General features: G+C 50.3%; 11 protein-coding genes across 11 annotated transcripts; 5 read left to right on the forward strand and 6 right to left on the reverse strand.

The window, feature by feature from the left end:
* Nucleotides 1-1,673: 1,673 nt before the first annotated feature.
* On the reverse strand, nucleotides 1,674-2,315 carry LRP88_14919 (reverse transcriptase family protein; the record flags this gene model as incomplete). Its single annotated transcript, XM_083251253.1, has 1 exon — nucleotides 1,674-2,315. One exon carries the CDS (start codon nucleotides 2,313-2,315, stop codon nucleotides 1,674-1,676), a length of 642 nt encoding a protein of 213 aa, XP_083092953.1.
* A 112-nt stretch (nucleotides 2,316-2,427) lies between these two features.
* LRP88_14920 (retropepsin-like aspartic protease) lies at nucleotides 2,428-3,906 on the reverse strand (the record flags this gene model as incomplete). The annotated part of the gene is made up of 1 exon (XM_083251254.1): nucleotides 2,428-3,906. The coding sequence occupies one exon, from the start codon at nucleotides 3,904-3,906 to the stop codon at nucleotides 2,428-2,430; it is 1,479 nt and encodes a 492-aa protein (XP_083092954.1).
* Nucleotides 3,907-3,947: 41 nt separating this feature from the next.
* Nucleotides 3,948-6,098, reverse strand: LRP88_14921 (uncharacterized protein; the record flags this gene model as incomplete). The annotated part of the gene is made up of 1 exon (XM_083251255.1): nucleotides 3,948-6,098. The coding sequence occupies one exon, from the start codon at nucleotides 6,096-6,098 to the stop codon at nucleotides 3,948-3,950; it is 2,151 nt and encodes a 716-aa protein (XP_083092955.1).
* Nucleotides 6,099-7,889: 1,791 nt separating this feature from the next.
* Nucleotides 7,890-8,977, forward strand: LRP88_14922 (pectin lyase fold/virulence factor; the record flags this gene model as incomplete). Its single annotated transcript, XM_083251256.1, has 4 exons — nucleotides 7,890-8,295; nucleotides 8,345-8,463; nucleotides 8,501-8,662; nucleotides 8,720-8,977. The coding sequence occupies 4 exons, from the start codon at nucleotides 7,890-7,892 to the stop codon at nucleotides 8,975-8,977; spliced, it is 945 nt and encodes a 314-aa protein (XP_083092956.1).
* Nucleotides 8,978-9,300: 323 nt separating this feature from the next.
* On the reverse strand, nucleotides 9,301-9,691 carry LRP88_14923 (uncharacterized protein; the record flags this gene model as incomplete). Its single annotated transcript, XM_083251257.1, has 2 exons — nucleotides 9,301-9,372; nucleotides 9,428-9,691. 2 exons carry the CDS (start codon nucleotides 9,689-9,691, stop codon nucleotides 9,301-9,303), a joined length of 336 nt encoding a protein of 111 aa, XP_083092957.1.
* A 1,116-nt stretch (nucleotides 9,692-10,807) lies between these two features.
* LRP88_14924 (DNA glycosylase) lies at nucleotides 10,808-11,569 on the forward strand (the record flags this gene model as incomplete). The annotated part of the gene is made up of 1 exon (XM_083251258.1): nucleotides 10,808-11,569. The coding sequence occupies one exon, from the start codon at nucleotides 10,808-10,810 to the stop codon at nucleotides 11,567-11,569; it is 762 nt and encodes a 253-aa protein (XP_083092958.1).
* An 821-nt stretch (nucleotides 11,570-12,390) lies between these two features.
* On the forward strand, nucleotides 12,391-12,924 carry LRP88_14925 (uncharacterized protein; the record flags this gene model as incomplete). Its single annotated transcript, XM_083251259.1, has 1 exon — nucleotides 12,391-12,924. One exon carries the CDS (start codon nucleotides 12,391-12,393, stop codon nucleotides 12,922-12,924), a length of 534 nt encoding a protein of 177 aa, XP_083092959.1.
* A 2,957-nt stretch (nucleotides 12,925-15,881) lies between these two features.
* Nucleotides 15,882-17,716, forward strand: LRP88_14926 (transcription factor domain-containing protein; the record flags this gene model as incomplete). The annotated part of the gene is made up of 3 exons (XM_083251260.1): nucleotides 15,882-16,708; nucleotides 16,755-17,159; nucleotides 17,221-17,716. The coding sequence occupies 3 exons, from the start codon at nucleotides 15,882-15,884 to the stop codon at nucleotides 17,714-17,716; spliced, it is 1,728 nt and encodes a 575-aa protein (XP_083092960.1).
* A 410-nt stretch (nucleotides 17,717-18,126) lies between these two features.
* Nucleotides 18,127-20,583, reverse strand: LRP88_14927 (GMC family oxidoreductase; the record flags this gene model as incomplete). The annotated part of the gene is made up of 3 exons (XM_083251261.1): nucleotides 18,127-18,683; nucleotides 19,256-20,163; nucleotides 20,213-20,583. The coding sequence occupies 3 exons, from the start codon at nucleotides 20,581-20,583 to the stop codon at nucleotides 18,127-18,129; spliced, it is 1,836 nt and encodes a 611-aa protein (XP_083092961.1).
* A 1,108-nt stretch (nucleotides 20,584-21,691) lies between these two features.
* On the forward strand, nucleotides 21,692-22,864 carry LRP88_14928 (Alpha/Beta hydrolase protein; the record flags this gene model as incomplete). The annotated part of the gene is made up of 1 exon (XM_083251262.1): nucleotides 21,692-22,864. One exon carries the CDS (start codon nucleotides 21,692-21,694, stop codon nucleotides 22,862-22,864), a length of 1,173 nt encoding a protein of 390 aa, XP_083092962.1.
* Nucleotides 22,865-23,174: 310 nt separating this feature from the next.
* Nucleotides 23,175-26,734, reverse strand: LRP88_14929 (uncharacterized protein; the record flags this gene model as incomplete). The annotated part of the gene is made up of 3 exons (XM_083251263.1): nucleotides 23,175-25,700; nucleotides 25,795-26,673; nucleotides 26,729-26,734. 3 exons carry the CDS (start codon nucleotides 26,732-26,734, stop codon nucleotides 23,175-23,177), a joined length of 3,411 nt encoding a protein of 1,136 aa, XP_083092963.1.
* Between the last annotated feature and the right edge of the window lie 592 nt (nucleotides 26,735-27,326).

The following is a 27,326-nucleotide window of genomic DNA, read 5'->3' on the forward strand; positions in this document are numbered from 1 at the left end:
GAGGTGTTCTGGGGTTCCCATGTGTTTTCTGGAGTCGGGGTAGTCCTTCCATTTGATGAAATACATTGTTTTGCCATTGATTTTGTTCATGTCGAGGATGGCTTCTACGATGTATTCTTCTGGTCCGTCGATTTCTGTGTCTGGTTCTTTATTTGTTTTCACCTGGATGGTGTCTTGTGCTGGCTCGAGTAATGAAATGTGAAAGATTGGATGGAGCTTGACCTTGGGTGGTAAGTCCAGTTCGTAGTTATGTTTCGAAATTTTCTGCTTAATCTTGTATGGTCCGATGTATTTGTAGTCGAGTTTTTTGTTTTGTCGTTTTGTTTCGATGTTTTTTGTTGCGAGGTAGACCATGTCTCCCTCCGAGAGGATCGGTCCTCGATTCTTTTCTTATTGGCGTATGCCGTCATTTTGTTTCTGACGAATTCGAGTTCTGTTTTCATTTCTTCATGTAGGTTTCGTAATTGGTCGCTGGTGAGGATCGCCTTGGGGTTGATGATGGCGTCTCGGGATTGTCGGTAAATGTCTGGTGTGAACCCGAAATTGGCGTATGCTGGTGTGACCTTGGTGCTTTCGTTGGTTGCTGTGTTGTAGGCTAGCTGGGCAGCTGGTAGCTTTTCAACCCAGTTGTTTTGCTCGTAGTTGATATAGCATCGGAGGTATTGTTCCAGTGTTTGATTCATGCGTTCCGTTTGTCCGTCTGTCTCCTTGTGGTATGCAGTGGAGAGTTTGTGATTGATTCCCAAGTATCCTGTGAGGCTCTGCCAGAATTTTGATGCAATGGTGGTCCTCGATCTGTGATGATCTCGAGTGGTAGTCCATGTGTTTTGGCAATGTGGAAATAGAAGAGATAGGCGAATTCTTCGGCCGTTGTTGCTTCTCTATAAGGTATGAAATAGGAGAATTTCGTGAGTCTGTCCACGATGACGAGAATGCTATCGTAGAAGTTTCCAGTGGCTGGTTCTTCTGATAGGGGTAGTTTGGTGATGAAATCCATAGTGATTGAGTCCCATGGTTGTTGTGCAACTGGGAGTGGTTGTAGTTTTCCGTATGGTTTGTGGCGTCGTGCCTTGGTTTTCGCGCAGAGGTCGCATTGGTTGGCGATGGTTGAAACAATTTTCTTCATATTAGGAAAAGTAAACGTCGTTTTGACTCGTTCTAGGTTTTATTGATTCCTTGGTGTCCGTGTAGCAGGTGTTTGTGTATTTCGCGTACGAGGTCGTGTTGTAGTTCCTGTGGTACTTGTTGTTTGTCTGTTTTCTCATTGTCTGGGAGGTGTTGGTTGTATTCTAGGATTCTCGTGAGTAGTGGATTGCCCTGTTCCACTGTGTAGGTTGTTGCAATGATTCGTTGTGTGAGGTGTCCTTCCTGCGTGAACTGCAAGAGTTGTTCCTTTGTCTTGGTTCTTCCCGTGTCTAGGTCGGGGCGTCGGCTGATGGCATCGGCTCTGCCGTTCTCCGTTCCTTTGACGTGGATGATGACGTAGTCGAATTCTGAGAGGTATTCGGCGTACCGGAGTTGGCGTCCGCTGAGTTCTTGTGTTTTCGCGAAGTGGGTGATGTTCTTGTGGTCCGTATATACCTTGATCTGGTGTTGGCTTCCTAGGAGATAGTGCCTGAATTCTTTGAAGGCGTTGACGATTGCGAGGAATTCTTTGTCGTAGATGGGGTAGTTTAGTTCCGCTCCATGTAGCTTGTGGAGTAGAATGCGATTGGGTGTAGGAGTCCTTTGTCGTCTCGTTGTCCAATCTGTGCGCCTAGGGCGAAGTCCGAGGCGTCGGTTTCGAGTTCGATTGGTTGAGATGGGTCGAACATCTTGAGCACTGGTTCGCTCAGGATGAGTTCCTTGATTTTGTCGAAGGCGTCCTTGGCTTTGTTCCCAAATACGAAGGTCTTGTCCTTCTTCGTAAGTTCCGTCAATGGTGCAGCTATCCGTCCGAAGGCTTTGAGGAACTTGCGGTAGTAATTGGCGAATCCAAGGAAGGCTTGTACTTCCTTGACGTTCGTTGGTTCTTCCCATTCCTTGACCGCTGAGACCTTCTTGGGGTCCATTCGTATCTCGTTGTGAGAGATGATGTGTCCGAGGAATTCCACTTCCGGGGCGTGGAATTTGCTTTTCTCGGGTTCCACTAACAACTTGGCGTCTTGTAGTGTTTGCAGTACCTTGTGGACGTGTTCCGTGTGTTCTTCCTCCGTTTTGGAGAAGATGAGGATGTCATCCAGGTAACATACAACGAATATGTCCAGATGTTCTCGTAGCACGTTGTTGATCATTCGTTGGAATGCAGCAGGTGCATTGGTGAGTCCAAAGGGCATAACGAGGTACTCGAATAGTCCGTACTTAGTACGAAAAGCGGTTTTCCATTCGTGTCCTTCTTTGATCCGAATAAGGTTGTAGGCCCTTTGAGGTCGAGTGCTGTGAAATACTTCATGCCAAAAGCCGATCCTTCAATTCGCTGATGAGAGGTAGCGGTGTGCGATCCTTGACCGTAATGGCGTTGAGCATCCTGAAGTCGACACAAAGCCGGAGCTTTCCGTTTTTCTTCGGAACGAACATGACGGGGTATCCGACAGATGACTTGCTTTCCCTGATATATCCTTTCCGTATCATGTCTTCGATGTATTCCTTCAACACTGGTAGTTGTGCTTCGTTGAGTGGGTAGAGTTTGCTGAAGCCGGGTTGCTTCCCATCGATGAACTCAATTTCTAGGTCGTAGTGTGTATGCTCGGGTAGGCCTGTTTCGAGTTCTTCCGCGAAGAGTTTCTTGTAGATGCGATACTGCCATGGAATGTTCTTGAGTCGCTCTTCTTCTTCCGGGTTATCCTGTGGTTTCTTTTGTGGAGCTAGGTCCTTTTCGAGTTCATGAAACTGTTGCATGACTCGTGCGATCATCCTTTGTCGCTGTCGTTTTCGTCCTTTTTGATGTTTGTGTCTTGTCCCTGTGGGTGGAGAGGTGTCTCGTGTTGGCCTCTGCCTGGCTTCTCCGGTTCCTTCGGTAGAAGTTTGAGATCTCGTGTCGTATTCTGAGTCGTCATTTGCTGTGGAAGGTGTCTCATCGTTGAAAGAGAGCACTTGGCCAGTCTTCCAGTCAAAATGTGGGTTGAATCGTTGTAACCATGGGTACCTGAGTACAAGATCATGTTGCTTGTTCGGTACAACGTCGAATGAAATGCCCTGGTTCTTTCCTTCAACGAAAACTTTGAGGTGATCAATCTCGCTGTCGATGATACCGTTGTTGTAGTCGAAAGGGGTTCCTTCTAGGTTGACAACCGAGTAAGGCGTCTGTTTGTACCTCCATGGTAGCCTGAGCCTATTCGCCGTTGTCGGGTCGAAGTAGTTCTGCTCAGCTCCGCTGTCCACTAAAGCGTTCAACCATTCTCCTCTGACTCGTACTTTCAGTTCTAGGCATCGTCGCCTGTGTACTCCGGTGGTGGAGTAGAGGGCCTTCTGGGGTAATGTATTCCCTTGTTCATCCACCCGTCGCCCTGTGTCGGATGGGGTGTCTAGTTTTTGACATTGCCAGAGCGTAGTTTGTGTGATCAAATTCACACTCGCTGTTTGCGCAGGCGTCGTAGTCGTGCGTGTCGTCCTTTTTGTGCAGCCAGTCCTGGTACTGCCGTTCTTGTTCGGCTCCGGGTCTTCTTCGTTTTCCTGGCTGATCGTCTTTTGCCAGTCCTCGATCTTGTGAGTGATCCGTTTCTTCTCCTGAGTGGCGTGGTAGAGTTTTGAAGAATATCGCGCGTTCGCGACGCCGATGGATTCATACCAGTGTACCACTTTGTACCCTTCCGTTTCGTACCATAGGTAGGGTTTATGGTTTGGTTGATGTGGTAGTGGGACGGGGAAGCAATCTTGCTCTTGCTTCTCCTCTCGGTGGGTTTCGCACCAATGGTGTTGGCACGACATCCAAGAGATGCTAGCATGCTCCTGGTGTGTCGGGTATGTCCTTACGTCGTCTCGTGGATTGAAAGGTGCTTCCGGATGTCGAGGGTTTTCGGCCAATTCCCGATGGTAGGCTCGAATGCAAATTTCTTGCTCATCTGACGTTTCCACATGTTCTCGTGCGGTCTGGATGTACCTTTCCTTAGGCTGTTCCAGTACCTGTTATTGTTTTCGTCGTACAGTTGGGGGTAGTCTTCCTCCTCCCATAGTTCTTTGTCGCTTTTCCGGGGCTTCCTAGAGCGCTCCTGGCGTAGTTCTCTCTGTAGTTGTCGAGCCTTGTGCTCGAACTTGGTTCGATTGATGTTGCTACTGCTTGTCTTGGCAATCCAATCATTGCGTGGCAGTCTGCTGTGTTGGTCTGTTTTTTGTCGTTCGCAGATTTCATCGTATTCCCGTGATGCCTCAATCTGGTGTCGAGGGCATAGGGTATGGTTGCACCGTGTGGGGTCATCTTGTCGGCAGTCCCTTCGGTGGACTGTGGCGGGCACCAAAAGTTGTTCCTTCTCTTCGTATCCCACAATCCATTTCTTGTGGTCAAATCCTTCTGCGGCGGCTTCTTGGAAGTCGGCTTGTTCGTTCGATGGTTGTTGTGCTGAAGGGGGTGTCGTGGGTTCTTCGATTTTGGGTTCGGCGCGTCTGGTCACGGCGATGGTACGTTGTGACATCAAGTTGCCTGGTTGCTGTCTTCCCTTGTTGGGCTCTGGGAGTGGTTTCCATCCCACGTGTTCTGTAATGTGCGAGCGGTTGTTCTTTTGAGGTTTGACTGGTTCGTGGAGTCGTTCCTTCGTAATGTTGTTGATCATATAGTTGCCTTCCGCCTGTTTTTCTGAGAGGTATACTTGGCTGTGTGGCATGTCCAGCTCATCTGGTTGGATGCCGGTTTTGTCGTATCCTTGTCGAGCCATTCCGAGTGTTCTAACGGTGCGGATGGCCGTCTGGGGTTCGGTATCTGCCCAGGTGGATCTTACCTGTTTCTTACCTTCTGGGAGGGGTTGTCGTGGCCTTGGTTGATAGCGTCCCTCCTCCGTATCCCGCTGCTTCTTTCGGCATTCATTTGCCTTGTGTCCCTTCTTGTGGCAGTAGTAACATTCAATGTCCTTGCTGTCCTTCTGGGCTGCTCCAAGTTCCATAGGTCCTGCGTGGGTCCCGTAGGAGGTGTTGCCCCTGGTCTGTTCTCGCCTTCGAGATTGGTTGGCGTTGTTCTTATTGCCCCAAATTCGTCCTTTGTTGGATTTTTCCATGCGTCGTTCAAACTGTCGGTTGTCGATCTTGATAGTCATGTCGATGTAGTCCTGGAGATTGTCGGGTTTTTCCGTTTTGCAGAGTTCGTCCTTCACCTCATCCTTGAGTCCTTCGTAGAAAGCAATCTGAAGGGCACTTGTTCCCCAATTGAGAAATGAGGTGATTTGTGTGAACTCGGCTGCGTAGGTCGAGGCGGCCTTTGTCTGTCGCAGGTTCTTGAGTTTCTGCGTGGCCTGTTGTTCTTCATCGATGGTTCCGAAGTTGCGTCTGATCGCTTCTTCAAAGTTTTCGTATTCGGCGAAAAGGAGTTGTGTTTCCTCGGTGGGTTCATTCTCGAGAAAGTCGCGCAGCTTGGGTTCAAACCAAGTGAGTGCGTTACCCGTGAGGCATCTGCTGGCGTGTAGGACCTTGCTTTCGGCACTGGCCATCCTGGTGGGAAAGTACCGTTGGTATGCTCTGAGGGACGTAAGAAACGTCCTGACGTGGGTGGCCTGTCCGTTGAATGGTTCTGGGTCCTTGGGTTTGATGATCTCGCCGATGTCTTTGTGGGTAGTACCAGCGGCGGTGTGCTCGAACGTCAGGTTGCCGAGATCGTGAACCTGCTGTTGTGCCAGGTCATTTTGCTGGGCTTGGAGCGTGGTGAGTCGGTCGATCCGGTTCTGTTGTTCGTTGATTGTTTGCTGGTATTGCTGCTGTTGCTGTTCCATGGCTTGGCGGAAGCGTTCCTGCATGTCGTTCATGGATGCCTCCATGCTGGCCAATCGTTCCTGAGTGATCCTGGCGTTGTTGCGTGCGCCGTCCAGGAGGTTGTTATGCTGGATGCTCAGGTGGTTGTACTTATTTCTGAGTTTGCGGACTTCATCTTCGTGTGAGGCCGGGACGATGTGTTCTTCGCCATCGTCATCAGTGTCCATCGGGATGTTAGGTTCCTCTGGTTTGGTCGCGGGCTGTCCCTGTTGGGGGTGACAGGCAGCTTGCTGCGAGGGGTAGAAGGAGATCCAGTGTTGGGTGCCATGGTAACAGTATTGCTCAGAGTATGCAGTACACTACTGAACAAGAGCTATCAACGTGTGACGATCGTGTGTTTCCCAAGGGATAAACCGGTCGTGCAGGGTTTATGTTGGCAGAGAGTGCTGGGCGTAGTCTGAGCAATAGGTTGTAAGTCACGTCTGGTAATATGCTCAATGGTATTGAGTGTAACCAAGTTGTATTGATAGCTCAGGTAGCTAGTACATAAGAAAGTACAATGAGCGTGTTCTATATACTTGGGATCAATCCTTGGACCGACGTTCTCTGGGTTCGGTCCATTGGTAGGGCCGACGTTTTCAACGTTCGGTCCTGGGACCCATGGGAGCGACGTTCGGTTTCCTCGGTCCTGCTTAGTCAGAGTGTTTTCTGCCATGCTTCCCCGCCTGGCCCATGTCATGGCCGTGACAGGAACCGAGCTTCACGGAGGGTGCCCAAGGCCCGAAGGCACATAGAGGAGCCGCCTGGTTGTGGGCCGCTAGCAATGGCGTGCCCCATACAATTCAAAGCCACACTCGCAACGTCAAGGCCGCCGGCGTCCATGGCTGTCGGCGAATACCAGCAATCCTATCCGCTGACAAAGCTTTTCTTTCGCCGACACGTTCAAGCCTCAGGCGGCGGATGAGCTCACTCGGTCTGAGTCTGAGACTAACCACAAATGACGCTTTTAATGCAAAAATGCAGTGATCCTTTCAAAAAATTATGAATTGATAAGCGTGCTCTGCTAGCCAAGCAGTTTACATGTTGGAATGAAGGGCTGTCCTTAAGTGCCCCCTTTTATTGTGTCATCTCTCCTTCTGAAGCTATCACGGCCTTCCCTTTTAGGCAATGGATTTGAGGTCTCGCCTCGTCACGTTTCTCCAATTAACCGATGATTAGCCGCTCGGTTTTGTAGCCCACGTAACCACCCTCGTCGCTGCCTTGATGGTGAAAAAAAAAAACAGGCCTGGTCCTCACACACAATTTCTATGGCGCGGGCCGTAATCATCCATCAGGGAGGCCATGTAGGATCCAATCCGACGTCATGTTCCTTCTATGGAGAAATAAGAATGGTGATTAGATGGAAATATTCTCATAAATTTCCCGCAAATAAGATCGCTTCCCATGAAAGATCTCAAGCTAACCCCGCCTTCCCCCAACCCCGCAAAGTGCTCACGTTAAGGCGTAGCACCTTCCTGGCTGCGGAGAGAAGCCAATAAAGCCTGGTCGACCCCAGACGAGATTTTCGGTCTGTCAAGGATCGGGGAAAATCTCACTTTAAGCTTAAGCCAGTGATTCACGGAATCTTAAAGCTAAATTCTTCCGTAGGCTGGGGTTGGACGACCTGTCATCCATCGTGCACCGCCAGCAACTTGCACTTGACTGAATTCGATAGATGAGAGGCATGCCATCAAGCAGAAAACCCATGCTATCGGGCCATCGCATCTGTTGGCCTGACAGAGTTGTTGACATTCAACCAGCCGGGAGGATGGTGACAAGGAACTTGTGAGCTGCAAACATGTTGGGGGCACCGGGGACTGCTCTAACCGATGTTGGGGGCAAGCAAGTATATAAGTGGCCTTGTGGAAAGCATATTGACTCTCTAGAGCTTCTCAGAGACTGTGTATTGACTCACTGTTCTTCCTTCAACTCTTTACTGTGTCGTCGCCCACATCACTAGCCTCCTGCCCATCTACACAATGAAGGCTTCCGTGCTTTTGTCTCTCCTCCCTGCCCTTGCGCAGTCTGCCGTCATTGCACCACGTCAGTCCAAGACTGGTGATGGCAGTCAAGGTGACAGTGACGCTACTCAGGGAGACCTTGGCCAGCGGCCACCTCCCCGCTTCCCTTTCCCTATCACAAAGTTTCCTGTGGCAAAGGAGACAGTGGTCTTCGAGAATGCCAAGTACATCATGCCTGGAGAGGTCTTTGATGGTGGGATGAAGCGTTACGAGCGTCCCGAAGGCAGCTGCAATGAGCAGGCTGAGGGCACTGACGCGGATGCCGTCTTCAACCTGCTGCCAGGATCGACCATCCGAAACGTCATCATCGGAAAGAACCAGGCAGAGGGCATCCATGCTCTGGGTGATGCTTGGGTGGAGAACGGTATGTTGTTATTATCAACCATATTAGGCTAAAGACTAACAATTGCAAGTGTGGTGGGAGGACGTGTGCGAAGATGCATTGACCTCCAAGGGACTCAACACACAACTCAGAGTCATTGGCGGTGGAGCTCGAAGTGCCACAGACAAGGCCAGTTGGTGTCAAAACTATGTGACAGGACCCATGACGCTAACATTTACGGTTACAGATCTTCCAAGACAACTCGCTTGGTGGCAAGTACAACATTACAGGCTTCTATGCCGAGAACTTTGGTACCTTCTACCAGTCCTGCGGTAACTGCCTCAACCAGGCTAAGCGAAACGCCACCATCCAGAACGTGGTCGCAGTGAACGGCCTCAGGATGGGCATCGTAAGTACCTCTGAACTTCCGGCATCTGACTTGCCGCATGCTGATAGCCTGCTTTAGATCAACCCCAACTATGGCGACGAGTTCCGCCTCAAGAACTCTCAGATCGACAACGTCACAAGCATTGTCGACAAGGAGATTGGAAACAATGTCCAAACAGTCCCCTACTACATCGGCAACGGACCTGATGAGAAGTATGCTCTCTACAACGAGACAAGGGACCACATCACCGACTTTGAGGGCAAGGTTACCAACCAGTATGAGCCGGAGGATCCCTATGAGTGGCTGTCCGAGTTCTGGCCCGAGGGATTCAACTAAATGGAATTGGATTGTGGTGAAAGCATATAGGGGCGGTACATCTTCATGATGGTAACTTGGCGCCGCTGGGATTGGTGAAGTTGAACTGTGATGAATCTCAAATACCACCTATTCACTGTAAATATTAATACCATCTTTGCCTATAAAAGCTTTCGCGCATTTTATACTCGAGGTTTGTTGAGCAAGTTGTAAAATTCTCGTTTGCATCAGGGACATAGTGATGTTGCCACCTGCGAGAGAATTGCTAAACATAATGCCAAGAAAACAGTCTATCAATTTTATACTATCATTGGTTTTTGATACTTGGCATGAGTCGCAACCGTCTAGGCAATCAACTTTCGCAGATCCGATTCGTTCTGGCTCTCAATGTCACCCAATCGAGCGACCTCGTTGCCCTATGAAAGCATTAACTATTTAAGAATCAAAATATCGGAGGGCTAAAGCGGTTACATATTGATACCGGACAACCGTAGGAACGCCTTGAATGTTGTACGGCTCATTGCGGTACTTGTTCTTAGGGCTGCCCTTCCACTCGGCGAACGAGCCCACGCGAACGATGTAGGCAGTGGGCGCCGAATCAGCTCCAAAGACACTGTTCAGAGCAGGGAGGGCATCGCGGCAGTCCGGGCACCAGGATGGCTCGCCGGAGGCGAAATAGACGACGTAGTGAAGGTCGTTGGTGGTGGGGGGAGTATCGGCGTCGATGAGAGGCATTTTTGCTGAGCGGACTAGGTAGCGAGTAGACTAAGGTCAAGAAGAATTGGCGAGTATAAGCTTCGGTATCCGGTTGGAGGATGGAAAGAAAAGAGAAGATCGTGAACGTAAGTCAAGATGAGGTTATATCCAAGTCTCAAGTCACGGGTGAGGTCGAGTCAAATTTATCAGCCCCTCTTGATTGGTAACCGCACCGTGCGAAAACAATGACAGCGTGGGCAGACCCACCTGAGCTTCGAACACGAATCATCTGCTGATGCCGACTTCGCAAGGCTCCCCGATCAAACTGCAGACAAGTGCAATTATGTCATATCTCCGAATACCCTTTTCACTGCTGCAATTTTGGGCATATATGACTATCAAAGGAGGCCCGACATGGTGTGGAGACATCAGTGGTCGAGAGTATATCCACACAGTGCACACTGGCTCCAGGGTATCACGCAAGTCACTTTGGAATGTCGTGATTTGCTTCATCGAATTTCACACTCTTCCTCGTAAATGAATATTTTTATTGAAATATCAAGACTGTTCAATTTCTTTTGTAGTGAAGTGAACCACCTATGAAATAGTGGTAGGTTGGCGACAATGAGACTAAGAGCTCGGAGAAGTCGCCCTGGGTCTGAACTGGGCCTGATTAGCGATTAAATTACTTTACCGTATGTATGAAGTAAAGTCGTCCATGGAAGCATAAACATGATACTCAATCCTGACCGACGGATTGACCAAATCCAAGATAAAATAGGCCCTTGATCTTGATAAGATCCCTAATTCCTCCTATGCGTTTCTGGCTTTCGAAAGGTTACCTCTTGAACTCAACCATGGCGCCTTAGGATTGTCAGTAGTCACCGTTGTAGAACTCTATCAGCCCATCCAAGATAATTGCTAGTCATAATGGGGCAGAGTTGGAACGAAGACAGGATGTACTTCGTGGGTGAGAGTCGCAAGTTGGTGCTGCCCAATCAAGCTTAGATACGTGAGTCGGGCGATCACCCGTGTCTTAATGGATTGCGTCATGGATCAAGAGATCAACCGACGACACGTCTGACCTTTATCTCCTTCTCATGGGATAAAATTTACACGAAAATAGTCCTCAAAAGCCCTGTCACTGTTTCAGAGATGTCCTGCCGTGTGACGCGGTCCATGTCTAGACGACAAACCGAAAAGAGCACTCAATCCTCGACCGATGTTACAGAGCATAAGACATGTACTCGAAGGCTACGAGCAGGCCGAGTACTTCCGACCCCTCGCACAGCGCCTATCCAGAATGAACACTTTGGGCTCGTACAAGAAAGTGTCGGCACGGACTTGTACAAGCTACTCGTTGCCGCCGTGCTCTGGAACCGTACTCGGGGTGTCCAGGCACGCCCGGTTCTCCTGAAGCTGATATCCGACTACCCATCGCCAAACCACTTGGCCGAGGCATCCATTTTACACCTGTCAGACCTCCTTCGTCCCCTAGGTCTGCACAACTCCCGGGCCAGGCGGCTGGTGGCGTTCGCCAAGGCGTGGGTGCAGAATCCACCCTCGAAATCGAGGCGCTACCAGAAGCTACACTACCCCTCTCACAGGTGTGGCCTTGATATTGGAAAGAATGAGGTCTTGACGGAAGATGATGAGCGAGAGGGATGGGAGGTCGCACACTTGCCTTCACTAGGCCCTTATGCTCTTGACAGTTTTCGAATCTTCCATCGGGACATACTCCGAGGCTTGGCCCAAGACTGGAATGGCAAGGGGGCAGGGCCAGGGTTTGAGCCTGAGTGGAAAAGAGTGGCGCCCATGGATAAGGACCTGCGGGCGTACATACGTTGGAGGTGGCTGAAAGAAGGCTGGATATGGGATGCAGAGACCGGCACAAAAGTCCGGGCGTCGAAGAAGTGAAGGAGGACAGAACTCACACAATCGAGGATCGATACACCGTTGTACTGACATGGTCACGCAGGGTGACAATCGAGGCTAAGGAGACACTTGACTTGCCCCTGTTTGGTACCATCGTTGGGTATCCGCGTTAGAGAGGCTCCTCATTCCTTAACTTAGCCAAAAGGCTGCACAAGGCCCCGGAGCAACCCCATTCCTTAACAACCTGGCATTCAGACGTCGATCGAGGAGACCCACAGTGCTTCACTACCACGCTACCACGATTGATGGTGGGGCAGACCCGAGCATCGTCTATAAGGCATTACGGCTGCTTACCTGAAGCAGTGTGTCATTCCTGGCTCGCGGTGAAGGTCATCGCATGAATATTGGCCATAGAATTAATTTTCATAGGTTAGAAAACTAACAAACTGGAAAACCCTGCCGGGTTGAGCCAATAAGTGAGGTAGCCTTTACGCAATAGCAATGGACGACTACTGGGCCCTCCGGAGACAACTGACAAAATCGTACCAAGAGGAGGTAGATAATAAACTCGATGACAAATCAAAGCCTAGATGCCACATAAAACGCGAGATGAAAAAACAGAAAGCTAGATGACGCGTACAAATCTAACTTTCCCTTCCTTTCTTGAACAATTTGTCATCAAACACCTGATATGATAACCAATGCGGGCCGAATTCAACAGCCCACAGGGCCCCCTCTGTATACCTATATAGTTATATAATACTTCGCCTACAAGATCTGATAACAGCTCAATATTACTACTTAACTCGTATCTTCTTTACACGCATCCCTCACCTTCCATCAGTATTCTTCGTCCCGCAAACATGCAGTCGGCAATTATCTGGCCAAAGCAGTACCTTCCTGGAACGACCGACAACTATGTCTCCAATGAAGTCATCGTGAGGGGCATAACTGCTACCGAAGTCTGGCAATTTCTATCCGACATCACGAAATGGGAATCCTACTATGGCAATTGCAGCCAAATCACGCCGCCATCTTCAGGACCTCTTTTGCAAGAGGGCGACAAATTCAGCTTTTCGACCTTTGGTTTCCCACCTCTGCAGGCGGAATTATGGGAATCAGATGCGCCAACTGCGTCCTCGGTCGGCAGACTCGCGTGGAGGGCTTGGCAAGAGGGCGATGAGGACACGGCGCTGGATGTGTATCACGCTTGGCTTGTCGAAGACTTGGATTACGGCGCTGTGAGAATCTTGACTCAAGAGTCTCAGATTGGAAAGCCGGCGGCGCAGCTTTCAACAGCAAAGCCGAACCCTATGTTGAATGGACATCAGGATTGGTTGGACAGCTTGGTCAAATTTACCAAGGAGAATACCAAGGAGAATACCAAGCGGGCTTAAATATTCATGGGTTCAGGGCTGGCCTGCGATCGAGGTGGAGATTTCAGGCGTCGGGGAAAGGTTTAGTGAGCGCGGGCAACTCACCTAGTGTTCAATAGTGTGGTATGGATAATGTTTGGCATGAGGCGAAAGTTTTGCAGATGATCCGGCCATCAAATCTATTCAAGCTCTCTTCTCCCTCTGCGGTCCTCAATCTCCCCACTGATCAGGTGGCTCAGCCACATGGGCTGGCTCCACCAAAATACAAGATATTCATACGACTTTGTCGGGATTGTCCCGTGCGAGCAAGCTTTGGCATCGGAATGCTACCGACCTTCTATCAAATGGCCACAGGGAAATAACTCAAAAGCCACCTGTCTAGGCCCATCCTATTTCTTGCAGCCCTTAGAGAATTTGAACTCCTTTCCCCAACTTGATCATTTGTCACTGCTCCAAATCTATCTCGGTATGCCTGGCATCCGCAGGTACATCATCTAATCCCGCTAATATCTGCACCCAATGATCGAACCCCAAACATGCATCCACCCCCTCGGCCTCTGCTATTCCGCCCTCCTCGCACCTCTCCACGTTTCCTGAGCTCGATCCGGCCACCCTCCTTATTCCATCACCACTCAGGTCCTTCAGTCTACCTCCATCCCCCCTTGCCCTTCGACTTTATGCTACTAGCCCCATACTCCCTTTTTGAGATACGGTAAATACATGATGACACCCACAATCTATCACTTCTAAATCCTGGCCTGTAGATTGGAGACAGACGTCATTATCCTTCGAGGGGGACAGGATGAAGCTCAGGACTACCTTCTGAAAGGTGTTGTCGTGCTTTGCTTGCAGTCACCCTTGAGAGTAGAAGAAGTCAGTCTTGAACTGGTTGGGACGCTATGTCACCCGTAAGTTCGCACTCTGGTTTCTGTTGATGCAGCGAATTGTCGCAGAGCCAAAACGGCAGTTGACGAGTCATGTAAAAGATGGGCTGAGACCGAACCCTTGATCCCCAAGACCACCCTTCTCGAACACAAGTGGCCCCCATTCATAGGGTCGCGACATTCAAGTACGAGCCTGCCTGCTGGTAATTATGAATGGCCCTTCGAATTCATGCTTCCCGGCAGCACTGCGGAGACTGTTGAGGGCATGTCTGAAGCCTGTATTAGCTACAGACTGAAAGCGACCATCAGCAGGCCGAAGCTATTACGCACGGTATATACCCGAAAGCGTTTGCGTGTATTTCGAACACCGTCGCCGGATACGTTGGAGATGATGCAGTCTCTACCTATCGAAAGGACTTGGCTGAACAAGATCGACTACTTTGTCAACCTGTCCACTGGCGTCGTCATGCATGGTGGCTCAGTGATACTCGAAATGGAACTCTCACCTGTTATAAAAGGGCTCAGTTTGGAACATTTTTCAGTTATGCTTATGGAATTCCGAGAATTTCATTTCCAGAACCGAACGCTATTTCCTCTGAGAGACCATCGAACCGAGAGAACCATCTCCACATGGGACTTCCAAGTCTCAACAGACCACAACCGGCAAGACATGCTTGAAGGGACAGGCCAGCAAGTCTGGTCGATAACCCAGAAGCTTGACATTCCGAAGCGGCTTTCCGACTGTATTCCAGACATGGATATCCATGGTATACGGGTTCAACACAAGGTTAGGGTGGTTATTCCACTTCGAAACGCAGACGGGCATATCTCTGAGGTGAGCGAATATGACCCTTTCACTAATGAAATTCTCACTGATTTTCAAGCTGGCCGTGGGGCTTCCGCTTTTTATCACCATCAACACAAACATACCTTTTGATGAACAGCGCAGCGCAAACAATCATCTCGCTCTTCGACCATTTGCTGAGGACAACACGAACCCTCCAGGTTATGGAGAGCACATGCTCGACCAACTTTTCGATGAACTACCCCAAGAAGAAGTCCAGTCGACAGGCGGCATTCAAGCTAGAACTGGCGGCACTGGACAGAGCCCAGAGTTTGGAGGACAGGGGATGACGGTACCAGGCTCATCGGAATCATTCGACATGGACTCGGATGAAATGGAGGTGTTGAGTCAAGTACCTACTTATCGGACAGCTATTCGAACCCCGTTGAGATTTCACCGTCAGCCTGGCAATATCCAGCTTCCTGCATATGATACCACAGCGAGGAGCAGCAGGCAGGATCAGGTTGACTAAAGCTAGGTCGAGGTTACGAAAGTTTGAGACTGCAAACACGGCTAACGGATCTTGGAGCGGGGACTGGCGCTTCACTCCTGGGCTTAGATAAGGAAGATATAGAATTCGTGGCCATGTGAGCTACACGATAGTCGACGGTAATTGGAACGAGTGTGTCGAAAATATTAGTCTTCAACGACCAACAACCCCTGTCCCTATCTCACAGTCGACACGTGATGGGGGTCGGAAGTATTCCGACGATGACGCCAACTAGCGCGGGACAGTCCCGACCACGCTGTCTTTTTGGCCCTCATCCTGCCCCCAACGCGTGTGAATCAGCGTCCAAAACCGTCAAGCCACGGCCAGTTATTGATGCGCTCTGCATGAATTCTTATCTAGGTATCCTAATATGCCGGAGCAGGAACCGCGCCAACGTCGTCGCAAGGTGACGCTGGCCTGCGAACCCTGCAGGGAACGCAAGGCTCGCTGCGACGGAGTCAAGCCGCTCTGCTCGACATGTCGGCGTCGGTCGCTGGGCATTGAGCAGTGTGTTTACAAGGTGGGGAATGCGCGGACAGCATGTAGCGATGAGTAAGTAACTGAATTTGGACAAGGAAGCTCAGTGTTCGTCTCATATTGACTGACCAATTGTTACAGCTACACAAAAGCTCTCCACGAGCGTATCCGTCGGCTGGAGCAGGCTTGCGCGTTGCATGGTACAGACCCTGATGCTCTTCCAGATGCACCCAATGACCAGCCTGCCAATACACAAAGTCAAGCCGAATTGGACGCCATCGTCATGGGAACATCACAGGGCCAAACCCTGACTCCATTGTCATCAGCTGCAAATGAGGGTATGGAGAGTTCCAACAACTCAAGGCGAGTCACTGCTATGGGCACAACGACGGTTGAAGAGGATATTGGACAATCCCATGACACGACCCAACCTTTCTACGGTTCGTCTTCGGCTGCTTCATTCTTCAAGGAGGCCTGCGGGACTGTGAATCCTCCGTTGTCCTGTCAGACATCCAGAAACCCACAAGTCGCAACTTCGGAGCCCCCATCTCTTTACAGCGGCATTGAAAAGCTCGTTCTCCCACCGCGACCTCTAGCAGATCACCTCAAAGAAAGATACTTTCAACAGGTCTACTACCTCTATCCCCTCTTTGACAAGGAAGCTTTCGAGCATGCTTATGAGTTGCTGTGGCTACCAAGTGGACAAGCCTCAAGTCCAGAAGAATATAGACATCTGGGCCTCGGAGGAGATGCTACTTCGATCGCATTTCATTCTTCGCTCAATTCCATCTTTGCCCTTGGATGTATCTTCTCGGATCTTTCCACCCCGGCCAAGACCACAGCCTATGAAGTCTTCTTCAATCGGGCTAAACAAAACATTGGTCTTGATCTACTTGACATGAATGACTTGAGCGTCGTTCAAACGCTACTGTTGGTCGCTCTTGTATTACAGGGCACTCCCTTTCCTGACCGCTGCTGGAATGCTGTCGGCGTGGCATGCCGGACGGCCCAAGGTCTAGGGCTGCACACCATGCCGAAGTATGACGCCCAGGAATCGCGGGTATGGCAGATCCGGCGCCGTACGTGGCATGGGTGTGTTGTTCTGGATACGTAAGGACCCAGAAGCCCTATTATACTGATGTACTAAGAATTGCAGGCTTGTGAGTATGACACTTGGACGACCGACTATGATCACCAACCTCTCTACGCTTACTGTGCCGGGAAGTATGGACTTCAATGTCCAGAATGCAGAGGAAAGTGAACAGACCAAACTTCAATTCCAGCCTGAAACTGTTCGGCTGAGTATCATTCTGGACAGCATCCTATCAAAAGTTTACCAGCCCTGGCAATGCAGGCTCCTTCATGATGAGCAGAGTCTTGCGTCACATGCAGATACGGCTTGCCAGAGTATGGATACTTTCGTTGAGCTTCAGGGACGGCTTCAAGCCTTCGAGCTATCTGTGGCAAGCCTTCTTTCGTGGAAGACACCCTTGACTACAGATTGGCCATCACCAGAGGTTGCCAGGATTCTCGCCATTCAAAGAAATGTGTTACACGCACGGTAAGATGCATCTCCAAAGTGATGGAGCCCTCGATTGAGCACGTTTACTGACTTGAATCAGCTTTACTTACATTAGTCTCATGCTTTACCGTCCCATCTTGACTCAGCTGCTCTCCTCTGATGCCTCTGGCGATGTGGATTATGACTTACAGTCATCTTTCAAGCGAGACGGTGCTAGAGCATGCGTGCGGTCTGCGATTCGACTCATCAATGTGGTTCACGATACCTTTCGTACGGACACAACTGAAGCGTGGTGGTGGAATGGTCTATGTAATCGCCCTTTGTTCACCTGTGTGTCTTGGCTAACCGACGCTGTAGATGCCTGTACTGCTAGCCTTGTGCTCATGACATGCCGCCTATGCCCCTCCCTGTGGGCTACTTTAGATCAGGCCGCAGTGGTCGAATCGTGGGAGAAATGCCACACAGTTCTGGAGGCGATCTCCACGTTTAGCCTGTCTATTCGGAAATCCTTCGATTTACTCTTGAAGATAAATCAGACAATTACAGCAAGGCAACAAGGTCAGTGGAAGAACAACTCGAACTCTTACAGCAACTAACGACTCGCGGTTCAAGATTGTGCCGCAAATGAAAACTCGGAACAGAACCTGGTACATGAAATGTTGGATTCAGTCCTGGAGGGAGATTTGTCACTGCAAGATGCTTTGACAATATCGTTTCCGTTTGATGCTGACACGATGGTTTTCCCGGGTTGGGAAGGGATGAACTTGGCAGCAGGGAACTAAAGAGGGGGTTTCGAGGGATCTGGGAAGATGCGGCTGTTTGTTTTAATGTACATCCCTGTGTAATCTGGACAGGCAATCTTGTTCATTCTGGTAGTCTCATATCGTGTTGCCGGTCACAATAGTAACATCAGAGCATATTTAAGAAGATATCGGCCATTAAATAAACCCAATGCCATGTAATAGTCAAGTTATGGGTATGACAAGCTCAAACTATACAGGTGCATTCAAATTCTCGCCGTCTCCTGCCTCTCCAATGCCAAGTCTTTGGCAATGGTCGATCCGATCCGTTCACAGATTGCCATGATGGTGACCATGGGGTTTACACCACTGGCGCTAGGAAGAACGCTCGCATCAGCGACATACAACCCTTCAAAGCCCCAAACCTTGCCAAACTCATCAACGACACCCTCGCTTTCCTTAGCGCTCATGCGGCAGGAACTCATCTGGTGAGCAGAGCAAAATGACGTTTCCGGCGTTTTGTTCCCATGTGCCTCCATCTCCTTGAGCCAAGATTGGAATCTCATATCCGTGATGCCTGCAGAGTCATCAACAGGATTTTCAGATCCTTCCCGTGTGCGGATAAACGGTCGAAGGCCTGGGAGGGCGGGATGAATTTCTCGGGCGCCTTGGACGTAGAGGATTTTTGCCAAGGCGATCATGCCCATCAGATTTGAGCGGGTATCGAATTTGGAGGGGGTATAGGCCACGCGAGGCGTGCCTCGTGCAGGGTCGATGAGAACCTGGCCACTGTCGCGATCTCGTGTAATGGCAATAAATACCTCTAAGTGGCGATATTTGGATAGCAATACTTTATAGTCGAGCCCAGAGGTCCAATTCAACCAGGGAAGAGACATGGAAGGCTGGCAAGGGGTTAATATTTATCCAAGGGGAGGATATGGGTGTGACTCACTATCATTGAGACGCGCTCTAGTTTAACCCCATGGCCTTTTCCGTCGAGGTTGTCGAGACTTGTCACCACTGAGGTAAGAATTCCGCCTACTGCGTGTTAGCTAGCGGTCCTGTGGAGTCAGGAGGTTGTCATCTTGATGACAAAAAACTCGCCTTCCCATGGGCGCGTTTCTTGTTCGAAAACGCCCCCCACGAATGTCGTTGGATGCAGATGCAAATTGCGTCCGATATGCTTGTTCTGCGTGCGAGTATTAGCACAACCTCGAAGAGTGAAATGAGGCTCATTTCTTACCTTCAGTCCGCTGTTCTTCAAGATGATGGGACTGCATAGACTTCCTGCAGAAACAACAACTCTCTTCGCCTTGATGGTTACCACTCTAGGTATCGTATCCTTTGAGTTCTTCGGTGTCCAGGTTCCTATAACGCCACGAGCGACCTGTTTACCACGCTTCTTCTTGAAAAGCACCCTGTCAACCTTGAAACCTTGGATGAACTTGGCTCCGCACTGGGCTGCGTCTGGGAACCACCCGTTCACGGGGCCTTGCTTCTCCCCCCTCCAGCAACCCATCGCGCAGTGTCCATCGTGATGCTCACAGTTACCCGTGTTCTGGGGCACAGGCTTTGCACTGAAGCCCAGCTTCCGTCCGCCTTCAAGCAGAGCCGAGTTGCCGTGGTTGTGACGAATGAACTCGTCGCTGACGCCCATGCGCTCGCAGACAGAATCAAGGTGAGTCTGGAACTCGGATGATTTGAAGAAAGTGAGACCTCGCTCGTCCGCCCACTCATCACGCACCGTGTTTTGGGTCTGTAGGCACGCACTCCAGTTGACTGTTCCACCACCGCCAAAGCACGATCCTGCAGTAACGGTTATGGACCCATCTTCCGAGGCTAGCATACCACTCTGTTCGAAAAGATGGAAGAAGCCTTCGCTGTGGTCAAAAGGCAGCGAGGACGTTTGGAAATGGTAGCTTTTGTCCACGACGATGACGCGATGACCTGCCGTGGCGATGGCCCTCGCAACGACGCCGGCACCACAACCCGAACCTACTACGATGACATCTGTTTCCAGTTGAATCGGAGTGCGCGATGTATTGAAGTCCATGAATTCGAAAGGATATGACTCGACTGGGTGCCATCCAGACGGGGCTGATGGGTATCCAGTGACCTCGTCGAAAAGAGGACTTGCACGAACATAAACATGCTTGGCGATCTGCGAAAGCTGCTTAAACAGTACACGGAAACTAGCCAAGGAGCTGGTCCTCCAAGAGTGAAGGACACGTGTCCGGTCCTTGATGGACAGTTTAGAAAATGGCGTGAGACGACCGGTAAGAGGGAGAGTCGTAGTCCAGTTACTGTAGTGACAACGTCAGCCAGCGTTCAAGAAGACAGTAAGAAACTCACTCGATCAGGGAGAGTACGCTGTGAAGCGTAGCTAGTTTATCATGAGGAAAACCGGCCAGCATCCGCTTCAAGATATCTCGAAAGAGTGGTATTTCGGAAGGTTTCTCGGCAAGAAAGGCATCGAAGGTGGACGTGTCGGAAAGATCAAGGCTAGTATTCTGCCGGAGGTGCACCATGGCTTTTTCGTATTCAGCATCGCTAAGAGCTGTCGCATCCACATCACGGGGTTCGTTTCTCTGACAGGAGCACACGACGGTGTCCATCACTGCCAGCAAGGTATGCCATTGCGCTTCTGGCAAAGGATCTGGGTTTGGGGCCTCTGGAAGTCCGACCGAACTGGGACCCGCCATCGCGGCTGGGGTTTCTGCCATGGTGTTTCTCGGACGCCGGGAGGATGTATGTGAGCTGTGGTGTAGGATACATCGGAAAATGGATCAGTTGCTGGTCGATTTAAAACGATCAACTCGGTGTTAACCGAAGACTATCACATGTCGAAATTAGTTGATGGTTACCCCGGATTTACCCCGCATTCTTTTGTCAATCTCTCATCCATTTTTGAGGCCATGATGCCCGTGTCACGGGTTGGTTCCGACGGAGGTCCGCGGAACCCGGATCGCTACCAATGGTCTGAGCGTTGTCTGGTGCCGAGCCTCTGTCGCGTACTTGTCTGGTAGGATCAGTATCATACCTTGCGGCGCTGCTCGTATTATATCCCGGGATTTCTTGGACATAAAATGTTGAGGATACACGAGTAACCTGCGTTATCCATCTGAGTACTCAAGTTGTTTAACCTATCTAGAGGGCAGATCAAGGCAACTCAGCAAGTGCAAGCTCACTTGACCAACCTTTCCATTGGTTGCTGTTTAGGGTAACCGTCCCGGAACTCGGCACTTCATTCCTTACCATTGCTCCGTTTCCGTCAAGGTCTTCGGGGCTTTTTGCTTGAGGGACTGCTATCACCGTCGCTCAGGCTTCGCCTTTCTGGTCAATGAAGGACGAGGGACATGTTACCAGCAAAAAGAGGCAAGAACTAGACAAACTTGTTTTAAACTTTCTTGGGTGAAACACGTATAATCCACTACCGTGGAGTCCTGTGGGAGCCGAGGCTTTGTCGGTAACACTTAAAGGCAGGGGGAGGGGGCCAAATGGTGGACGGCCTGGTTCCGCGAGCAACCCTAAGGCAGAACCGGAATAGACCCGTCTCCCGTCGGGACCACGGGACGGACAAGGGCCCGAGTTGGCAACGCGCTTGAGACAGAACTGCATTCTCGGCAGATGAGATCGGGGGTTCAGATTCTGGGGTCCCCGCATGTCTCCACGGTACTAAAACAAGGTCACCTCGGCACAGAGAACAAAATAAAATGTCAATAACCAGCTGTTGATTCAATCCAGTTTGGATGTCAATAACGGACTGCTGCTGCCAACAATGCCTGTTCCATTTTCCCTATGGGAGAAGCTTAAGCTAGCTTTCCGTCTAACATGTCTTGGTACGATTCGCCCTGCCTACCTCAGACTCGTGCATTACCCACTGACATCCCTTTTCTCACAGCACCTTGGCAGATATTTGCTTCCATTGTACGCTCCCTCACGATCGCTTGGGCCAGAGGCATCCCGTCACGCCTGTTTGTTGTGTGCGGAGCCGTCAAAGTGTTTCTCGGAAATTTCTCTCCCCGTCAGATTCAGTATTTGTCTCTCTCGACCAAAGATGCATACAAATCATGGATAAAGCAAAAGACCGCCAAGGTCAAGAAGACCGGAAATACAGAGGCCATCGAAAGACTCTGCTACGACCTAGAACCTCTAGAGGACGGACATTCTTCAATCCTTTGGATTGGTAATCGACGAAAAGCAAAGAAAATCGTTCTATTCTTCCATGGTGGTGGATATATTTCCCCATTGTTGCCTGGGCATCTGGAATGGTGTTGGAGAGCGTATATCGCTGCGGGCATTGAGAAGAAAACCGAAGTCGCCGTGGCAGTCCTCGAATATACGCTTTGTCCCGAGGCGAGCTATCCGGTACAGCTTCGCCAGGCTGCGAGCGCCCTGGCCCATCTTCTATCCCAACATGTTCGTCCTCGAGATATTGTTATTGGCGGAGACTCTGCAGGTGGAAACTTGACAGCCCAGCTGCTGAGCCATCTTGTTGAACCACATCCCACAGTCCCAAGCGTTGCATTGTCAGAGCCACTACTGGGTGCATTCCTTGTCTCACCATGGGTAACTCGACACACCAGTGATGCTTCGTTCTCCGAAAACTCTTGGATTGATATGCTTTCGGGTCCGACTATCGATAAGTGTAGTAGTGAGATACTGGGGGCTACACCAACCGACGAGAATTATGACAAGTTGGCCACCCTCGCATGCCCCTTGGACGGGGACAAGTCATGGATGGGTGGAATCACTTCTATTCTTGGTCGAATGTTCGTCACCGTTGGAAGTCATGAGGTCTTCCGAGACCAAGCGGCGGCTTTCGTGCATGAGGTGCAACACTCGAACCCAGGGCTAGATGTGCGTTTCGCGCTGCAGACCAGGCAAGCCCATGACTTTATCTTGCTTGAGGCACAGCAGGAACGTGACGGAGAATGCATCCTGGAAATGAAGGAATGGATGAAAGATGTGTTGGCAGTGGCGACTCAACATGGATCGAAGTGAACATAGGAACGTGGGTAAAGTGGCTAACATGAAATAAGAAAGTAGGCAGGCTTTCTGGCCTACCTGAGGAAGACAACGTGTCCGTGAGAAGTTGCATTGCAGTTGGTTGCAGGGTCCATTGGTGTATGTTCTATTATGACAGAGTAGTTCTAATCTATGAATATTAAGATAAAAAACAGAAAGCAAAAGCCGAGTAAAAAGAAAAGTACTAAAAAGACAAAGTAGAGTGTAAGTTTTGCGAGGCCAGTTCCTCCTCCTTTCATCCCCTCCAGTCCTCTCTTGGAAGAGTACAGGCAACAACACCGCTCCATCATTTCGCGGTCTTGGATGCTTTAGTTCGTAGCTTCATCAAGAGAAAAACCAGACAGTAAGAGCTCAAGACAAAGAGCGCCACGATACCCGCATCACGCCATCCGTAATAGTACTCCTTCAAATTGAGAACCCAGAAGTGGTCGTTGCTGTTCTGATACGGACAGACGAGGCAAGTGGCTGTGTCATCCGGATTGGTGAGATTGCCAGAAACTCCTCCCATCGAAAGATACGACGAAAGGTACTCGCCGCAAGACGATCCGTCTGGTGGACTGAAGACCGCAAATTCATCATCAGAACAATGAATTGGGAGGTCCCAACTGCTGAAAGTTATCAAACTTCCCATGATATAGCTAAATGGATTCAACCAATACAGCCAATAGCGCCAGAAAGTTGTAATTTGCTCGTACGAGACAAGTACACCGCAAAACATGATCAAGACACCCAAAACAAAGGGGTTGATAAGCGAAGCAAAGACCGGGTTGGGTGCGTATGCAGCAATGAACTGTCCAATGCCGGTATAGAGGAATTCGTACATAAGCATGACAAACAGGGTCGAGCCAGCCCTGTCAGCAGCCACGGGGAATCCAACTGTATAATACCAACAGGCAAAATACAGGATTGCACAGATAATCAGGTATGGAGTCTCTGAGATTATCAGCCCGGTGACAAAGGCGATCCAGGAATAGGCCTTTGACTTGCTCTCGCGTGCCTCAAAGAGATTCCGGCGCTCGATAAAGAGTGGCTGCAACTGGTTGATAACCCCGGGCGCCACGAAAATGAAGTTGAAAATAGTGAAGATGCGCAGTTGCAAGTCGTCCAGTGAGTCTCCAATCTGCCAGAACGAAAAGCCATTGTAAAGACCACAGAAAACATGCAAGATGAACTTGTTGTTGATGTAGCCTGTATTGCGGAACAAGGCAATGTTCATGTGCTTCGTGACGAGTTTGATCTGGGTCCAGAGAGGCTGCGCAAATTCGTGACCATCATCAATCGTACCTGGCGGCTTCGAAGCTGCTTCTGATAACATCAGGTCAAGCTGCTCTACGGCCGCATGATGCTCTGCTGATTCACGCCAAACCTCACTCCAGTCTCGTTCGGATGCTTTGCCCGAGATAACATCAATGATATGCTCGGCTGGGTTTGCCTGTCGGGGACAGGGTGCTGCGTTTCGGTCGAAATATGCCTTGACAACCTCGGCATTGTCACCGATATCCCCAAAATATGCCATCCTGCCACCACGGGCCAGGAGAAGTAGTGTGTCGAATTGTGTCAATAGCTGGGCAGAAGGTTGATGGATTGTAACCAATATTGCCTGGCCGAGGTTCGCAAGCCTCCGGAGAAACCGAACAATGTTGAAGGCTGACTGGCCATCGAGGCCTGAGGTTGGTTCGTCAAGAAACAGAAGGATGCTCGGCTTAGATACCAACTCAACGCCGATAGTGACACGTTTCCGTTGTTCCACAGACAGACCGTCACCGACTGTACCAACCAAGGTGTCGGCAAGGTCCTCCAGCTCGAGCAAGCTAATAATCTCGTTGACGTATTTCAGCTTGTCCTCGCGGGCAACATCGCGGCCTTGCCTCAACAACGCGGAAAGCTCGAGGGCCTCACGGACCGTAGCGTACGTCTCATGAGCATCAAATTGCTCGCAGTACCCAGCTGACCGCTGAAAAGAGATCGGGAGAGGACGTCCGTCAACCATGATGGATCCTTTGATAGACCCTTCAGTCTTCCGCTGCGCTAGAACATCGAGCAGTGTCGTTTTGCCAGCACCAGAAGCGCCCATTAGCGCCCCTAGCATACCTGGCTTGACCCAACCGTACACGTCGTCGAGTAACTTTCGATCGCCTTCTGCCGTTTTTACCACATAAGAAATGTCCTTCCAGGTGAAAATCGAGGTGTTCCGGACGAGAGCGCCATCCGTCGCCTGGTATGGGCGAGGCTCACTTCCGACGGTGTCCTCACCTGAGTACTGGGACTCCTCATCGCTGGATCGAGGGGTTGCCTTCTGAGACTCCTTCTTCCTCTCCCTTGGCGTAAGAAGCTTCGATGTGCTCTGAGAAGAAAACTTCCACCTTGAAGTTGAAGCCACAGTGATGGCCACAAATAGCGCCCACCAAGCCCAAATGATTCCAAAGTTCCTCCAAAGATCGGAGTGGCTGTATGAAAAAGATTGAAGATACGAGTCTCCCGTGACGAACGTCTGTCCTGGAACTGCACCGGGAACGCCTGCACAGGATTGATGAGCCATGCTGGTGTTGTTGTAACCTGGACCGGCGGGCAACATGTTGACTCCGACGCATGGAATGGTTTTGCCGTTGAATTCGTTGGATATCAGGGCGTTGAATGCGTATGCAAGGGGATTCATCCAGTAGATCCAGACGAACCAATGTTTCATGTCCGGTTTTGGAATCATGAAGCCGGTGTACAACACGCTTGCAATGATGGCCAGTCCGGACACCTTGGTTGCTTTGTCGAATGTTGTGAACGCAGCACCGATGGCTCGGAACAAGGCTGTCATACACTAGGAGTATTTTTTAGTTGAAAGAGTGTCTCAAAAATTCTCTCTAGCCTTGACAACGCCTTAGTTGTCTCGGAAGGCACAGGAGTTCACGTACCATTGTGGTGGACACCAAAATAGCCCAAAAGATGAAAAAGGACTTTGCTGATAACGTCAAGCCAACCATAAAGTACAACACCAAGGAAAAGACAGATATCTGTGCCAGGACGATGGGAACGTCGGCCGCAATCTGCGCAACACAGAACGTGGCTGGATGGAGTAGGGCAAACGACCTGTGTTTTGCAAGGACGGGTCTTCCTGAGAAGGAGTCGGTGACTTCCGACATGGCCAACAGCGTGTTGAACATGATGGCAAAGAAGATGGCGCTGGATCGTGGAGAGATGCCGGCCGACGTGCTCGGGACGTCGTAGAAAAGAGACCCAGCAACTAATGCTTGCACCAAGACTGTCGCTTGTTTCGTCCAAAAGGTGACCTTGTCGCCGAAGATGACCTGGTATTGCCGGATTGTACAGGCGTGGACTTGAGAGAAGAAGCCCACAGTCAGAGGACTTTTCTCTGGTAAATGTGTATTTTTCTCCCCCTGTATTGTCGCTTGGAATTGCTTTGTCCACTCTCTTGCCTCGGTCGTGGAAGGATATTCGTATTCAGCCGCTGCCTGTGAGCATATCTTGGACTCTTCGTATTTGTCGCGGATAGCCTCGACGGTTCGAGGAAAGCTCAGCTCGAATCCTGGGCGAATAATCCGTTCCGTCTCGATCGTGATTCCGGTCAAGAAGTCGGCGACGTTGGTGCCCTCCCTGCACTGGAAGCCAAGACCCTCCATGAATGGGCGTGCCTCTTTGGATGGACCGTAGAAGATTTGGTGACCTTGCTCGAGTATGAGGACTTTGTCGAACAGGTGATAAATGTCGTTGCCGGCTTGGTAGAGGGTCATGATAGAGGAGAGCCCGGAGCGGTCGGTTAGGTCTCGGATCGTCTTGACATACTCGAGCGCCCTGCCAATCAATCTTCATGTTAGCTTCAATGCTTACGTCCATGTTCGTGTCGTTAGTCTCGTGAGTAGTTCAATAACTTACGTGCTGGCATCCAGTCCCCTGGTACTATTGTCCCAACAGTATATCGATCCTCGTGTTGTAAGACATTCGGCGATCGATATTCGTCGTCTCTCTCCGCCCGACACTCCACGGATGTACTCGTTCCCTATCCTGGTGGTGGTGGTATGATCGATACCCAGGGCGCGCAAAAGAGAGTGAGAAGAGTTTTCCGGAAACGATTTGGTCGACGCATGTTGATCTGAAGATTTGAGACGAGCCGCAAAGTCCATAGTCTGACCAACCGTCAAAGATGGAAAAAAGATCTCATCCTCCGAGCTCAGAATGATCTGGCCACGATAGCGCTTTGCTTCTATGGGATCCATACTACCATAGTGGACATCACCAGACACGGAAGCATACCCATTCCGTTGATTCGCCAACACGTTCAGGAGGGTTGAGCAACCGGATCCAGGACGGCCCAAGACGAGAAGCATTTCCCCAGGCTTAACGCAGCCATGGCTATTGTCGAGAATTGTCCTCTTCGCTGGTCTGCGTCGCAAGCGTTGGACGGTCTTGATGGGATTGAGTTGAGATA

The sequence above is a fragment of the Fusarium phalaenopsidis genome, assembly GCF_050370095.1.
Source record: "Fusarium phalaenopsidis strain FUZ10S chromosome Unknown contig_32396, whole genome shotgun sequence".
Classification (NCBI taxonomy): Eukaryota; Fungi; Ascomycota; class Sordariomycetes; order Hypocreales; family Nectriaceae; genus Fusarium; species Fusarium phalaenopsidis.